This window comes from Ptychodera flava, chromosome 8 (assembly GCF_041260155.1).
Source record: "Ptychodera flava strain L36383 chromosome 8, AS_Pfla_20210202, whole genome shotgun sequence".
NCBI lineage: Eukaryota > Metazoa > Hemichordata > Enteropneusta > Ptychoderidae > Ptychodera > Ptychodera flava.
Window position 1 is genome coordinate 25673351 of NC_091935.1, and position 15643 is coordinate 25688993.

A 15643-nucleotide genomic window follows, 5' to 3' on the forward strand; every position below is an offset into this window, starting at 1 on the left:
GGCTATTGGCCCTTTAATATGTTTATTACCGCCGTGTTTCGGACGAGAAAATTCGATTACTTTGTGTTCGTTGCTTTGTTAAGGTATTTTTTCTTTCTTTCTTTTCTTTTTTTATTGATCTGTAAACTGAGTGACAACTATATCAGTATATGTTTTAAGAGAAGTATTTATGTAACGAAGGATGTAACTTACAACGCTAACAAATGCTAAGAATTAAAGGCATACCTCTTGCGGCCGTGGGGTCGATGCCACTTTCACTAACAATAGGATTGCCACTATGTGCTTAAAGTCCATCTGTTTATCTCTCAGGGGATTGCCAGCCATGGGAGTTTACCTGTGACAATCATCGGTGCATTGACGCGGATTCGGCCTGCGATTGGAAAGACGACTGCGGGGATAACAGCGACGAGGTGGCATGTGACTATAGTGAGTGATTCCGTTATATGTTCGGAAACAATGCTAATCACAAAAGCGGTTGCCATGTGGTGAATCCTTTCATTGAACCTTTCCATCAATCATCTACGTATTATCACCACATTTCACAGAAAGAGTCCCGAAACTGCGATAGAGTGATACTGCCGTTGTCCCCAGGAGTCTTAGTCCATGATCGACAAACAAGGAGAAATGTCAGAGAAAATGTCCAAAAAGATCACAAGTTTATCTCGCCACTTTGGCGACAAAATAACTTGAATTAAAAGCTACCACATCTGGCCAGTTAAATATTTACCGACGGTATACAGTTTGTTATCGTACACACACACACACACACACACACACTCTCTCTCTCTCTCTCTCTCTCTCTCTCTCTCTCTCTCTCTCTCTCTCTCTCTCTCTCTCTCTCTCTCTTATACACGCACTCAATGTAGCAAAAAACGATCGCCCTAACTAATGATGACGTCTTGTTTTGTAATCCTTGATTAGGGGAATGTACGGAGTCTGAGTTCAAGTGTGTATCAAACAGTCAGTGCATAGCAGGGTGGAAAAGATGTAACAGCTACAGCGAATGTGAAGACCAGTCCGATGAACTCGAGTGTACGACCCCGGGTATGTACTCAAATGTTCAAAGTCCTGAGTTGAGCTAATTGATATCGTGGTGCATACTGCTCATTGTAGATGCAAGGTTGATTAGTATACATTTATGCAAATTTTATTAATGAGCATTGCTTTATGCTAATGATTCCTTACCAATATGAAACATTCGTGTACTTCGCATTTTACAACGTATATTTGGGTGAGTTGACTAGCATTTTAATACTATGGGCTTACCAGGGCACATGCATGAAATACGCTGACAAATGGTGGTGAAGTCCGATGCCTGATGGGTCAGTTCCACTTTTCAAAGACTATGGAATATTTTAGGACATATACCTGCTACATGTATGGTAAGGTATTACTCCTTTACCCGCGCTATGCGATTGGCACGGCTATTGCCTAACATAGTATGGGCTCGTCCGTCCCCAGACGCCATGGAAAGAACCTTCGATATATCTGGTGGCGCTGAAAGTTCCCGCTCTGCCAATTGAAGCAGCAGAATCCTAGACTTGTCAAAGCACGCAAACTATAGAGTGCGGTGTGGAAATTACTTACTGCTGGGTTTTTTTGTTTGTTTTTTGTTTGTTGTTGTTATAGTGTATTGTTTCGACTGTAACGAGCAGTGCCGGTTTTGGGCTCAACAAGGAGAGTGTGTACAAAATGCTGCGTTCATGAAGAGCTGCTGCCGGTTGAGTTGTCACATGTGTGCCGGTAACCATGGTGAGCTGCATAAATTATTATCAGGTTTCAACCGCCGACTTAATTACACTCTCTACGTATTATCCCGTTTTTAAATTTTGCGCTTTAGCTCTTACAATTCTAAGGAGTCAATCTGCGAAACGTTTAAATTTAAATTAATAGAGGAAATAACCGTTCTTTGTAAGATATTGACCCAATTATTTGGTTGAAGAGTCCTTCACATACATCAGCTTCAAAATACAATTTGAGCACAAATTGCGATAGTTATTTATTACTTTACTGTCTGAATATGCTGGACTTTACTGTTGTTTAAAGGTATACAGTCAGCTGTAATCTGAATATGCCAATATATGGTCAAAGGGGGCGTCCTTGGTATTCAAAATGCCCATGTCAGGACGCTGTTTTTAAAAAGCGGCCACCCGCTTAAAATCTGTGATTGGTTAGATTATATATATGAATTTACGTGCCGATGGGTCTTTTCGTTGGCGTTTTTTGTTGGTGTTGACCAAATAACGTGCGGAAAATTGAGAATGAATGCAATTTATTTGGTATACAACACTAATTGAACTCTTTCGGGGATAAATTGCCCGCTGATGACTGGTGACCGAATTCTTCATATTTTATTTGTTATTTGCTTTTCACCATCAAGTTCATTCGTTTGCGATTTGACGACTCGAGTAAATAGATGCAAGTCTATTTACGACGTTTGCATGTTTCAAAGTAGCTTACTAATAGTAAAATAACACGTTTTACTTCCCGCAAATTTCCAAACGGTCAAGTTTATCTGAAAACCACCCGATTAGAGTGTCCATACTCACAGTGAAGTTAGAGAACGAAATCATGTTGTTCAGCATAGAAGTATGACGCTTTTAAGTGTAGCAACCTCGAACGACCGCTTTCTTGTCATTTTCAGTGTTTGCTGACGAGAACGATCGATGTCCTGACGGTTTCTTTAAATGTAACAGTGGTTTCTGCATTGACGCCATTCACGTGTGCGACACATTGCCCAACTGTAAGGACAACGAGGATGAGTACTGGCCGGATTGTGTCTATTTAAGTAAGTAAGCATTACTTGTCAATGTTGTTTGGCTTGTTATTGTTAAGTGTTTTTTTTTCAAATCCTCGGTTCTCCGTACAGATTATGAAATTCCTTTCCAATTAATTCATCGATCAGTACATCCTCAAAACTAGGTGAGACAATACACACTTTAAGTGTGTGAGCGTGGGCACGGTTCCTCCACCGTGTCAAAAGCACACGCTTGGTTTATATGAAAACATCGGTGGTACTTTTCAGTCGATTATTTCGTAACACAATACAAAATTTCCTACAAGTTAAGGTGATCACGTGATGGAAGGTGATGTAGCCAACGCGACGATATTGGACGGTGCATAATTAGAAAATTTGCCTGTAAAACAAAGCTTATTTGCTCGGCCGAGCGATATGATAAACAGTACTATGATCGTCATCACACCCGCGATTCAGTTTACAGCTGTGTAAACCATACTTCACTGATAATATGTGGTCGATTTTCTCGTGAGTTGGGAAGAAAATTCCGAATCGGTACAAGTTGACACAGTCTTTTGTACAAAATGACCTGTTTGTGAGTTCAATAAAGGAACGTTACGATGGCAACATAACTGTCAAAATCGGTCAAGGGAAGTATCTCTCTTTGTCTTATGTTTGCTGCAGTTTCCTGTTCGTCCTTTGTCTGTACCGCGCCGTCTATGCAGTGGTAAGGGCCAGATAGTGCGTAAAACATTGCCCTATACAGTATGGCATTTGTCAACAAATACTAAACTATAAAAAAGCGAAGCCTTCCTTTTTTCATGGGGAGGGGTGATATAAGTTAGGTCGAGCGTGAAATGTAAAGATTGACCCCCCCTGAAATTATTAAATATGAAACCCCCATCAATTAATCAATTGTAAATATGACCCCTTTACTGAAATGATAACTGTTGAATCCGAACATTACATGTAGATAATGGTGTGCCTACACCTTGTTCTGTTAAGGAAGTGTGCGCTTCGAAAGTGAAAGACTTAAACTTTTGCTCAAACTTTCCTCAGTGAAACTTTCGAAACGCCTCTTACCTTACCAAAGCAAGAATAAAAATTAGGGGTCACCGTGCAAAATCTGGTACTGGAGAGACAAATTACCTGAGATTTCCCAATATCTGAAATTCAAGATGGCCGCCATCCCTGTGTTAACTCTATGGGGAAAACAAATTTTCGATTTTTCGAAAAACTAAGACGGTAAAAACTATTCTTTCATCAAGAGCTTTAAAATGAGCTCCCATGCATAAGTGGTAGATCAGAAGAGAATTGATAAAATTTGAACTTTCTGTCCCCGAGGCGTGTTCTACCTTTAGCAACAGTGCCAGTGCTTTAAATGTGTGTATCTGAGTCTGAATGACATGCGTCTATGGTTTAGTTACATTACATAGTCCAGTATGTGTTCAAATTTGTTTCGATCGGTTGATACAATAAGTATAAAAGAGGCAGTTGACACCCTGTGGTGGTGCTCCGAGGAAGGTAGCCGCGTTTGTTCCGCAAATTTCAAGCAACTCCTGTTTTTAACTTTTTTTAAAAAAGGGACTTTTTTAGAAACATTGGAGTAGATTAGACTAAGAAGGCACACAATGAACATCAGCAAAAACAATCTGGAGAGTTGGCGCCTATGCTTGTATGTAACTGTCACCTGGTGTTTTCTACAGGTAATTCACACCCAGGTCGAGAGATGTTATTCAGAGGTAACTGGACGAATATATATGCCAACGTGACCACAAATCAAACATACTTTGACGACTTTCAATATCACTACTTCACCGACCCGGGCTTCACGCGAGTCAAGAGGGAAAAGCCGCCGGATTTGAACGGGTTTGTCACCTTCAGTTCCACGCCAGACTTTAGCGATGTCCGCCGCGTACTGAAGCTTACCGCGGACGAAATCGAGGAATATGGCCACCAGGCCAAGGATTTCATCTTACAGTGTACGTTTGGGGGAATCCCATGTAATTATAGGTATGTACTTAAGACGTCCCGATGATTGCGAAAGTGTTTTTTGTCGTCCATAAGCCTATCCGATTTGAAAGCTATTCCAACTCTGTTGTTCATGGCCCTGACAAGAGATATTAAGTCTTTTACAAGAAGGAATTATTGCCCCACGAAGGAATATATCGGGCCAAACTGTACTATGCACGCTCATGAGTTAGAAATTCCGATGCAATCTTCCCAAAGCAACCATACTTTGATCAGACTTACAATAATATAATTTACATGCCGGTGATAAAGAATGGATATACAGGAGTCATTTGCATAAACCATTCCATGAGATGGTTCGGCAACAAGAAATTCCGGTAACGTTGCAGGGTCTCCATTTTATTTCAGTCAATTCAGTATGTTTTCTCATGACGTTTATGGGAACTGTTACACGTTTAACAGAGGATCAGGCGATGACAGGCTTTGGGTATCGTACACAGCAGGTGCAAATTCAGGTTAGTGTTTACTTCGTTCTACCTTGTGCTTATTGGCCATGCCTTCCGTGCGTTCTATCTTTGCAAGCCTCTTTTCTCTTCAACTCAATCTCTTATTTCGTTTGCCGCCTCTGTGTCGCCGATCGACTCAGTATCTGACTGTCGTGTCTGTTTTTGCTCTCTCTCTCTCTCTCTCTCTCTCTCTCTCTCTCTCTCTCTCTCTCTCTCTCTCTCTCTCTCTCTCTCTCTTCAACATGTACAAGGTCTTCAGCAAAGATATATGACCCTATCATCACCGAAATAAACATAAGTATCACGTGGTTTATATTTGGCATGCATTAAACACCTCTTTCATTTGTCTAGGACTCAAGTTAACCTTGTTTGTCGAACAAGACGAATACCTTGGAGTATTTGGTCAGTCGGCAGGAGTTCGTGTCACTGTACACCCCAACAATCAACTGCCTTGGCCGGAAGACGCGGGAATGACGGCCAAAACAGGAGCGGCCACGTCCTTCGCTATCAAACAGGTTAGTTTCAGTCGCCGTCTTACCTATTCCCTGAAAACCAAGTCATCGTCAATGACATAGTCCCCGCCAAATAAAAATTTGTAAATGTGCAACAGTAAGAGTGTACACATGTGATTGTAAATGCAGTTTCCAAGTCCAGAAGTGCCTAATAGGCAAAAGAATGTTTCTTTTTCATCTTTAACAAAAGTGGTGACATATTCTTAAAGAGCCTTACATTCATTTAAACAAATGAGATCAGAACATGCAAAAATACCCAATGGCTGTAGAGGCACTATCACATACAATCTTGCTTGATTATGTTCAAATTCTACTGGATGGAGTGGACATGAATGTGCCTGTGGCATGCTGGCAAGAGCATTGTTTTGGCAAGGTCAGGTTTTGTAGTGGATGACACTGATGGTGGTGAAATAGTCTCAGGACAGAAATTGAGGCAAGTTTCTTGCAATCAGTGGTGGACATATTTCAAAGTGGTTGTAGAGGGCGCTATCACATTTTATCTTGCACGAGAAGGTGGCATTGTGTTTCTAGTTGAACCGGATGGGATTTACTTGGATGTGCCTGTACAATGCTCAAAAAGTGGATAATGTTGACAGGCTCCCTAGGTTTTGTAGAGGACGATGGAATCGCAGTAACATACTTATGGGATAGAAATCGAGATAAAAAGTACCCATCGCAATAATTTCGAGCATGTAACGGTACAAACATGCAAGTTTCGCTAAACTGCATATGTGTATACGATAGATTTAAACACATGATAAATTCAGTAGATTTTCGTTTGGATTACCCTTGTGCCAAGTTTGAAAGAAATTTGGCCATGCACGTTTGAGACATCTTCTTGAACAGTCAGCAGCGGACGGACCGACGGATGCACGGACGGACGGGACCTAATCTATAAGACCCCCGGACTTTGTCCGCGAGGACTAATAACCACAGCGAGTGACTGTCAATTCCTTTGTAAATGATAAATTATTGTAAACCTTGATATATATCATTTGTGAATGAATGAAGGAAGAACTTCTTTTCAATCAAGCGACAAAACAAGACCACGGTACAAACATGTAGTCTTGACAACAACAGGCCATCCATATAGTATAACTGATATGAGAGATATTTAAAAAGGTTATGGGATGAAACCTGGGCCATGCATCGTCTTGAGGTATCTGTACGCTTTGGATTCCATGTTTATCACTTTTCCATGTGGCTCTATGTCTGTATGCCTTAATGATAACTTTTAATAATCCCAAGGAAGTGTTCTGATTATGGCCTTCAAGTTATTTTGTCATTAATTTTGTTCATCAAGTTCTATTTATTTTCCCGACAGAAAAGCTTTGAGAGATTGTCAATTCCCTGGAGTTTCTGCCAGAGTAACGACACAGATGGTTACAAAAGCTACGATTACTCAAGCCTGGTAAGATAATTAATTTTTCTATTTTTTTAAACTTCTCAATGGGCTATTCTTAAAATTAAGACACGTCCATACGTATGATTTAATCAAAAAGGACTTTACCGACACTATTGACTTTCAAAATGAGGTTAATGAAATTGACAGTCCACCGCCCTTGCTCTTGATTTTCAGCACCACGACCTATCGGAAAAATGGTCAATCCTACAACAGTCGAGGGCGCCCTCATTGAGAACTTTCACATCGTTCAACGCTCTTGATCTGTTCTCTTCTCTCAGTTGCCCCAATTATTTGTGTATTTTGATCATTTCTATGCCCCTCTTTAAATACTATTTATTTACAGACACTTTGCTACTATCAGCTACTATTGTTGGAAAGTTTGAAATCGCAGGTGGTACTGTACACTAATTTAATGGGTACTTTAAACGTGGTGATGTGGTTAATCACCATAATGCCACATATTTAAATCAGAGAAGACTTTTATTTATAGACCAATGATCATCCGTAAAATCCGACAAAGCCAAGTGAATTCATCTTTTTGATGTGGTGAAAGTGGTTTCTTGACGTCATCGTTATTATTTTTTGCAAATATCACTTCTATAATCAAATATAACTTTAAGTACGCAGCCACGTGTCGTCCAGTTAGTGATCAGCTCCTCGCAATGGCGTCAGTTATCCCGCTTCTCGCGAGAACTTGACAGCTTCTCGCGGAAACTTGACAGCTTCTCGCGAGAACTTGACAGCAACTGTTGGTCTGACACACATAATATATTTCTTGCAGACGTGTAAAAAGCGATGTGTTCAAGACTACATGATCCGTTACTGCCGTTGTACTGACACGTTCGACAGCGATCACGCGCAGTGTCCCATACTGAATATCCTTCAAGAAGCCTGTAGGCAAATTATCCACTACTTCTACCAGAAAGCACTTCTAGCCTGCGACTGCCCTCCACTTTGCAAGTATGTTTTACTATATCAAGAACCAATTATCACTGAAAGCGCGTGTATATTCTGTGTGCATTGTGTCAATGTGTGCATGTTTAAGATTATAAGTTACCAAGAACATATAAAACTAATTCAACTCCTGAATCTTTTCTCTCCCGCCCGAGACAAATTTGGAACCTCATGGTCGTAATAGTTCAAGTTGAATAGATTTTTATTTAGAATTGTCTCTCTGCTTTACTGAATCTTACAGCGATCGCGTGTACACTTCAACCGTCTCCATGTCAACTTGGCCTTCACAGAGATACCTGGTAAGTAATACAATAGGCTTTTTTTCCCTCCAAATTTTAGTGCAACACCTTATAAATTTGTATGCACTTTTCTGTAATTCTTTTATACTTTTGGACTAAATTGACGTGATCTCGTATTGGCTTCAGTTTTGTATGATAATTTCTGAAAAATATGAAAAATATTGATTGGGTTTTATTTTACAAAGGTAGCAAAAATTGACTTGTGCACTCAGAAGGTTAAGGTAAAATGCGAATCCTGGACAGATATTCTTTTCAAGGCCATCATTTTTGAGGGCTCATTTAAAGCCCTTCAGTAATGGATGAGCAAAACTTTTGCCTCCGTAGTTTTTCGAAAATCGAAAATTTCATTTTGCCCCATAGAGTTAACACAGGGATGGCTCGGTTTTGAATTTGAAAATATCGGTAAAGTCAGGTAATTTGTTTCTCTAGTACCAAATTTTGCATTGTGACCCGTGATTTTTATTCTTGATCCGGTCAGAGAATGGTTGAAAGTTCCAATGAGGAAAGTTTGAGCAAAAGTTTAGGACTTTCGTCCTCGAGGCGCATACTACCTTAATACCGACTATATCATCAATTTCATGAGTTCTGCGTCAAAACGTGTTTGCATGCGATCTGAATTAGCACGATACGCCTTCACAACAATGAGCTATTTATTTTAGTGTTGAAAGTCAAGTCCCTCAACCGCTTTGGCTAAAACCTCGAAATTAAACCCCCTGCATTTCCATCAAAATTTGGCATGCGCATATACATGGTGAGGTTTCTTTTACTTTCTGTATTCTTTGAACAGAATCAGCTCCTAAAAAATCTGCACTCCATCAACTCAAAGTCAAAGAAAATCACCGATATGGCGTCAGCACAGTAAGTATCCTAGGCGAACAGCCTTCAATAGATTGTGTACCGCTCGCTTTACCTACTTGGAACCTATGTGATTATTTTCGGGACCAGATTGTCTCCATCCCCGTGCATACTATTCGTATGTATGGATATAGCCATATGCTATTTTTATGGCGTTTTTCAAGAAATGTGTTATCGTTCAGTTCAAGGGAGTAAGATCTCTTGTGTTTGATTTTGCGTATCGCTTAATTGGAGAATACGACAAGCTACTTTCTGAATATACGCGAGATGGCATTCTAGGTATGCGCAGGAACATGCAAGTGTAAACGGTCAACCTAAAAGACCTGTAATTTATCTGGGCAAGAACAAGCATGGACAAACTTTCACCCGGGATATAATACTGACGAGGTTTCGGAGCGATGGGGTCGGAGATGTCTTAATCTATCGTCAAGGATGTTAAACACGTCTGCATTTGTTCCACTTTCAGGAAAAATCTAGCCTTAGTTTCTGTCTATTATGAGACCTTGAGCTCTGATCTCGTGAAGGAGAGTCCTGGATATGGCGTAAGTATACGATTACGTTATCTGGTGCTGTGTCTCGATCAAGGTGAGGGTGCCATGACAAGGCCGCTGTGTACGCATGGTCCACATAGCTGCCGAGTTATATTGCTCCCATATCCTAGAAACTGTTCTCAAGGACCTACTTTCGATACTTTTTGTTGCTCAAAACGCTAACCATTTTCTACTGTTTATCTCATACTGTATGTTTTTCGAAACATAAAAACCAGCTTACCTCTTATGGAGTAAACGCATCAATAATTATATCTGTTTACACTTAGAAAACATGGTTCCCACGGTAAGAGAAAATGACTCTTCTCATTGTTTTAAAGGCCTATAAATTCAATGATCTTACGCAGTCTTTGCCAAAAAATGAGGCATTTCACATGTTCTTTTCTCGATAATTATCGTATATATATATATATATATATATATATATATATATATATATATATATATATATGTATATATATATATATATATATATCGGAGACTGCATGTTTCTGTATCTATCCAAGGCGTTATCATTTCCTCACTAGACGTGTGAGCATCCATCATCAGAAACGGCAACGAGGCTTTGCTGTTTGTCTTCTTCCTTTTGACAAAAATGACAACTCCCTACATTCGTCGTTCATCTTCAGATCCTATGCAAGGCAGAGCGTACCTTTCATATTGAAGCTCACGGTGAAAATAAAGGTTTAACCGATTTTCTTTCTTGAAAATCGAAAATTGAATTTTCCCTCCATAGGAATGGCAGCCTTTTTTAGTTTCAGGTGTCGATAATTATTGAGCAATTTGTTGCTCTTTTACCATATTTGCTCGAGGACCCCGAATTTTAATTTCGAAAGGGCATGTTTGAAAGTTATCTTACGGGAACTTTAAGCCAAAAAAATAAGTCTTTCGATTTCGTTGCACTTACTAACTTAAAGGGGTTGTGGACAATTGTGATCTCGATCTATATTGCTTTATAGTAAGACTGATAATATTCTCCTGTACGTCACTTGAGGGCGTTGTCACACGTAAACACAAAGACACTTTTTTGTCTCTCTTCCCTCCCAGGGAGAAGATCTAACCAGTGATCTTGGCGGTCTACTTGGACTCTACATCGGTGTTTCTGTGATCACGACGATCGAGTGTGTAATATTCGTCAAAGGCGTTATCGTCATTGCTTTCAGAAGTATGAGAGATAACAACAAAGACTCCAGAGATATTACCAAGGATGGCGATGACGTCGACGAAAGCGAAAGCGATGGCAGCGATAACAGTGGGGGCGCTCACAACTATTTGAGCATGAAGTCAGCCACTTTAGACAAATATAAAGTCAGACATATGTTTAAAGGGATACAGTCGTCGGAACTGCGCTCAAAGGTCGTATGGGACCCATACGACTAATGTAAACACTGTATCCAATGTACGATGGTGATTGGTGAAAGTTAAAAAATGTCTGTCATAATCTGCATCGTATAATTTAAATGTTGCAGCTATGATGATGAGGTACATCTAGAATAACGTGCACGATATACATTGTTTGTAAACAAGAAATTCGCACAGGCGCAGTTCCAACAACGGTTTTCCTTTAACAATAGACGAAGTGTGTGTGCTTTTATAATGGGACTTTTAGAGCTGTACGGCAACTTTGTGATAAAAATAAGTGCCTATAAACAAAAACATAATGTAAATATGAACTTTTGATTTGATTAATCTAAGTTTCACAGCACCATATTTGATGGGATAACAGTTGTAACTTTTTTTATAATGTTTTCTTTGGTTTTGTTCCATGAAACAAATGCAGTTTCATATTCTTCTTCCAAACCATTTTGAAATACAAGCCTTACAAATACAACGCAATATGTTAAATGTGCCGTGTTATTGTTTGACGATTTAATTATAACCCTTGACTAGAATTCAGATATCAACAACACCGTCAGTAGGGCGGAAGATATACAGGCTGTGCTGACAAGTTACCATGCATTTCAACATGGTTGTTTCGTAGTAGAGCAAGAAAATACGAAGAGAACAAAAAGTATGGAAAATACATAAAAGATCAGCTAATGTAGCTTTACGATACTTTGCCAAACCATGTGGCTTACGCAAATTTCTGTACAACGTTATGCAAATTTCAGCTATTTGAATACCAGATTATTTCATCGTGCTATGCAATCATCTCATGTACGTTTATCCAATGCTAACATTTCATTCGCAACTAGGTCCAACGAGGGAAAGATCAAAAAGTAATTGCCGACCATTATGACGTGCATAGTCCATCATGTCACAGTGTGCTAATAAATATTTTCATCGTTGTGTGACAGTATGGCATGCCCTCGGTCAGATAGATGTGCATTCATCAATGCTGGTCATTAAAGTAAAGGCGCCCTCACACCATGACGTAATTACATTATTTTCAGCAGGTAATGTCACTGCACGGATCTATGATTCCTTCAACGCCGTGTATGTCGGAACGAACGATATGTACGTAATTCATCGTCCAAATTGTAATGGTTTTTACTGTTTTGATATCAATAGCTTTAAAATACAATAATAAACGGTTTTATACATTACTTACACCGAATGGCTCGTGCATGGCAGGAAAACGCTTCGACCAGCAATTTCTAGCGAAAACCTTAAATGTGCAATATTTATAAAGTCTTTGTAGTATCTGTATTCGACTACCGTCAGTTTATCGGACATTTGCAAACCTCTGTTATAATTTGTTGTGAACAATTTCCATGAAAACGTTTCAAGGTATGTCAAAGAAATTTAGGCTTTACGAAAGCAAATAGCAGGCCGTGAAATGACATATATGCACAGGCGCTCCTTAGCAGGGTAGTCTGCTAAATAGATCGATTTTCGGCTCGATCTATCGATCCCGTAATGGATATGCCCGCCACTGCAACCTAAATACATGAGACTACCCAGCTAAGGAGCGCCTGTGCATATAAGGCACGGACCATGGAGGTGACTGTGAATGGAGGTAAATGTGCTAGCGAGATGCAAGGACTCACAAAAGCTTTAAATGTTTGTGTAATTCTTACATTCTCTGACGAAATATTCGTCAACAGTCCATGACTTTTCAAAAAACAGAGGATTACAGAGAACGTGTTGACAGCTCATCGTTACAATTGGTCCCCCACAAAGGGACAGGCACGCACATAGCCGTAACACTATGTTGTGACATACAATTTACACATTGACATTTTTCATTCATGCATTTGCAGATACAAATTCCTAAATTCATACATTCACAGATACACATTCGTGTAACGTCATGACCATCGATGAGGTAATCAGCAGGAAAGGCAGGAAAGGCGATGGCATATTTCTCATTGAATGTTTGAATATAAGGCAATCAGACTTCAGTGAAGTAATTCCACTCTGGTTAGCAAGTGTACGACTCAAAACGTTAACTACGCGCAGAGTTTGAGATAAATGCACATTCTTTCGATGAGCCAAACTCTTTGTATAACAATAAATATATGATCATGATGAAGCTATCTTTGAAGTAGACTGCAATTCAAGAGTTTAGTCATTCTAAGTAATCGTACCGTGATCAGAAAACCAATGTCAGGGAAACGGGTGAAGAATGTTTACCAGTGTTCAGCTTAATGATATAATTCCGCATATTTACAACATAATACACATACTGAAGGCACACCTTGCAGGGTTGAACGAACCGAGAGAAACCGAATCGTCGCCCGGGCCGTTTGATATCAACGCCTCTGAACAGTTTACCAGTAAATTATCCACTGCGAGCTGTCAGTGACACGTTAGAATTGCTTCGTTCATTTTTACCCGTCTTCGGCATCATTGAAGCATAAAAAAAATTAATTGAGGTGTAGATCTCAATGATAAGAAGTCACGTTTTGACCGAACTTGAACTTCAAGAAAACACGTCACAATGATTTGCCCCGTGGGATTCTTATTCAAAACAATTCAAAGTTGAAGTGAAAGTAAGTGACCAAAGGTTCACGTTTTAATTTTCTCTGTGCTCTCATTGTTCAAATATCTGACAATGTCACGCTATTGTATCGTACAGTGCGCTTTACGCTGAACACTGAAGCGTTGCTTCGTTCTAAAACTTAATTAGTTTTTCCTGACTGACCGAAATAATTGACGAGGACAGTGCTCCTAATTACGATAAATTGCGATCAAAACAAAGTAGACTGGTTATTTGACGGAATGCATCGCATGTGAGACATATTATACCACAGTCCCTCTATCCATATACGCTACAGTTAAATTTTGGCCACAGTGCAAATTAGTGCTGAAGTTTATGACTGACTAGTATAGCCTGGGACGGAGTGGGGGGGGGGTGCTGGGGTAAGAGAAAGAGTCGGATAGAATATATCGCTGGAGAACCTATTTTGCATACAAAGCTTTGTGCCCACTAATCCCCCTTCGTATCGACACTTTTCCGAAAATACAACAGTCTTTGCTTTGTGATACCCCGTTGAAAATTCGAGAAATTTGCGAATAGACTGACATTGCCAAGTCCGTGTACTCGTGAAGAAATTTTCAAGTAATGTCTGGTTATTTGCTAAATTTGCAATAACTATCAAGTAAAAAACGTGCGGGATCTTCATAGTACTTTGCGGTTTTGAGGATAAGCTTATTCCGCAATTTCTTTCACCAAGGATACAAGCAAGCACGCAAAGTTTGGCTGACAATTGTTTTATCTCGTAGAGCCTGTCGGAACTATACACCACGTAGACATCAATTTTGTACGCAGACTGGTTGCAATAATTAGAAGAGCAACCCTGCCATTGGGTGAACTGTTACGAGAAGAATTTTCTACCGGAGGTTTGTTGCCGCTGTAGCCCCTAGAGACGCATACCACTGCGCATGACTGTACATTAAAAGTTACAGACAAAAGTGACATCAACGAGACAAATTGTTTTGTCTCCTCTTGTTAATGAATTCATTCACAGATATGATACTTTGTTCCGAGAAGACCATTATTCTTCGAATTAATCTTGCAACGTCGAAACAGACTGTGCACGTTCTTGCCAGGGAACTTGCACGATAAGGACGAACTCTCATCGGCTGGTATCCTTGAAGTTGCTTTTGCCTCGTCGGTGAACAAAAAGCGGTGAACTTGAACTTCACTCGAGGATCGAATTAACTGCTTAAAGGTACGTGATTCTCGATGCAGCAAGGCCATCGGGACGATGCCAGGAACGGTCATGTTCGCAGGAATCCTGCTTTATATGGCGTTAATATTGCCAATGACGTGTGGAGTTATTCACGGTGAGTGGTGTGCCCGTTCTTCCGTCTAAGCTGTTGATTCTGTCGTCGTTCTGATGCTCCATTTGTTTAGTGTTATCGTTCACAATTCTTTAAGGTAGAACGCACCTCGGGGACAGATATTTGGACTCTCAAACTTTTACAATTCCTTTCTGATCTACCATTTGTGGGGTTTCATTTTAAAGCTCTTGGTATAAGAACACTTTTCACCGGCTTAGTTTTTTGAAATTCGAAAATTTTATTTTTCTTCATAGAGTTAACACAGGGATGGCGGCCATTTTGAATTGTAAATATCGGTAAATCTTGGGTAATTTGTTTCTCTAGTATCAAAATTTGCACGATGACTCCCAATTTTTATTCTTGATTTTGAAAGAGAATGGATGAAAGATTCCTTAAGAAAGTTTGAGCAAAAGTTTAAGTCTTTCACTTTCGAGGTGCATACTACCTTAATACCTCCTTTTGGTATTGCCCATGTACGATATGCTCTATCGTGGCATTAAAATCGACACCAAACTAGCTGCACAATTGCGATGTTTGAAGTTTCCTGGCCTTTGCGAAAGAGTGCTATATCTCAGCCCCATTATAAGTTCCAAGTCTTCCCTGTCGAACTTACTAGTAGTTTAGATG

General features: G+C 39.8%; 2 protein-coding genes across 2 annotated transcripts in view; both read left to right on the plus strand.

Moving 5' to 3' along the window:
• The window catches only part of LOC139138881 (uncharacterized), a 33601-nt gene extending 21268 nt beyond the window's left edge, over positions 1-12333 (plus strand). The window contains exons 16-28 of the mRNA XM_070707457.1: positions 310-426; positions 922-1044; positions 1630-1752; positions 2645-2788; positions 4444-4750; positions 5117-5223; positions 5566-5729; positions 7051-7137; positions 7913-8091; positions 8327-8384; positions 9172-9242; positions 9706-9781; positions 10835-12333. Coding sequence (XP_070563558.1) covers positions 310-426; positions 922-1044; positions 1630-1752; positions 2645-2788; positions 4444-4750; positions 5117-5223; positions 5566-5729; positions 7051-7137; positions 7913-8091; positions 8327-8384; positions 9172-9242; positions 9706-9781; positions 10835-11167 — 1889 coding nt within the window. The 3' untranslated portion in view covers positions 11168-12333. The remainder of the gene's footprint in view (positions 1-309; positions 427-921; positions 1045-1629; positions 1753-2644; positions 2789-4443; positions 4751-5116; positions 5224-5565; positions 5730-7050; positions 7138-7912; positions 8092-8326; positions 8385-9171; positions 9243-9705; positions 9782-10834) is intronic.
• Positions 12334-14769: 2436 nt separating this feature from the next.
• LOC139138882 (uncharacterized) overlaps positions 14770-15643 on the plus strand; it is a 30957-nt gene continuing 30083 nt past the window's right edge. The window contains exon 1 of the mRNA XM_070707458.1: positions 14770-15019. Coding sequence (XP_070563559.1) covers positions 14941-15019 — 79 coding nt within the window. The 5' untranslated portion in view covers positions 14770-14940. The remainder of the gene's footprint in view (positions 15020-15643) is intronic.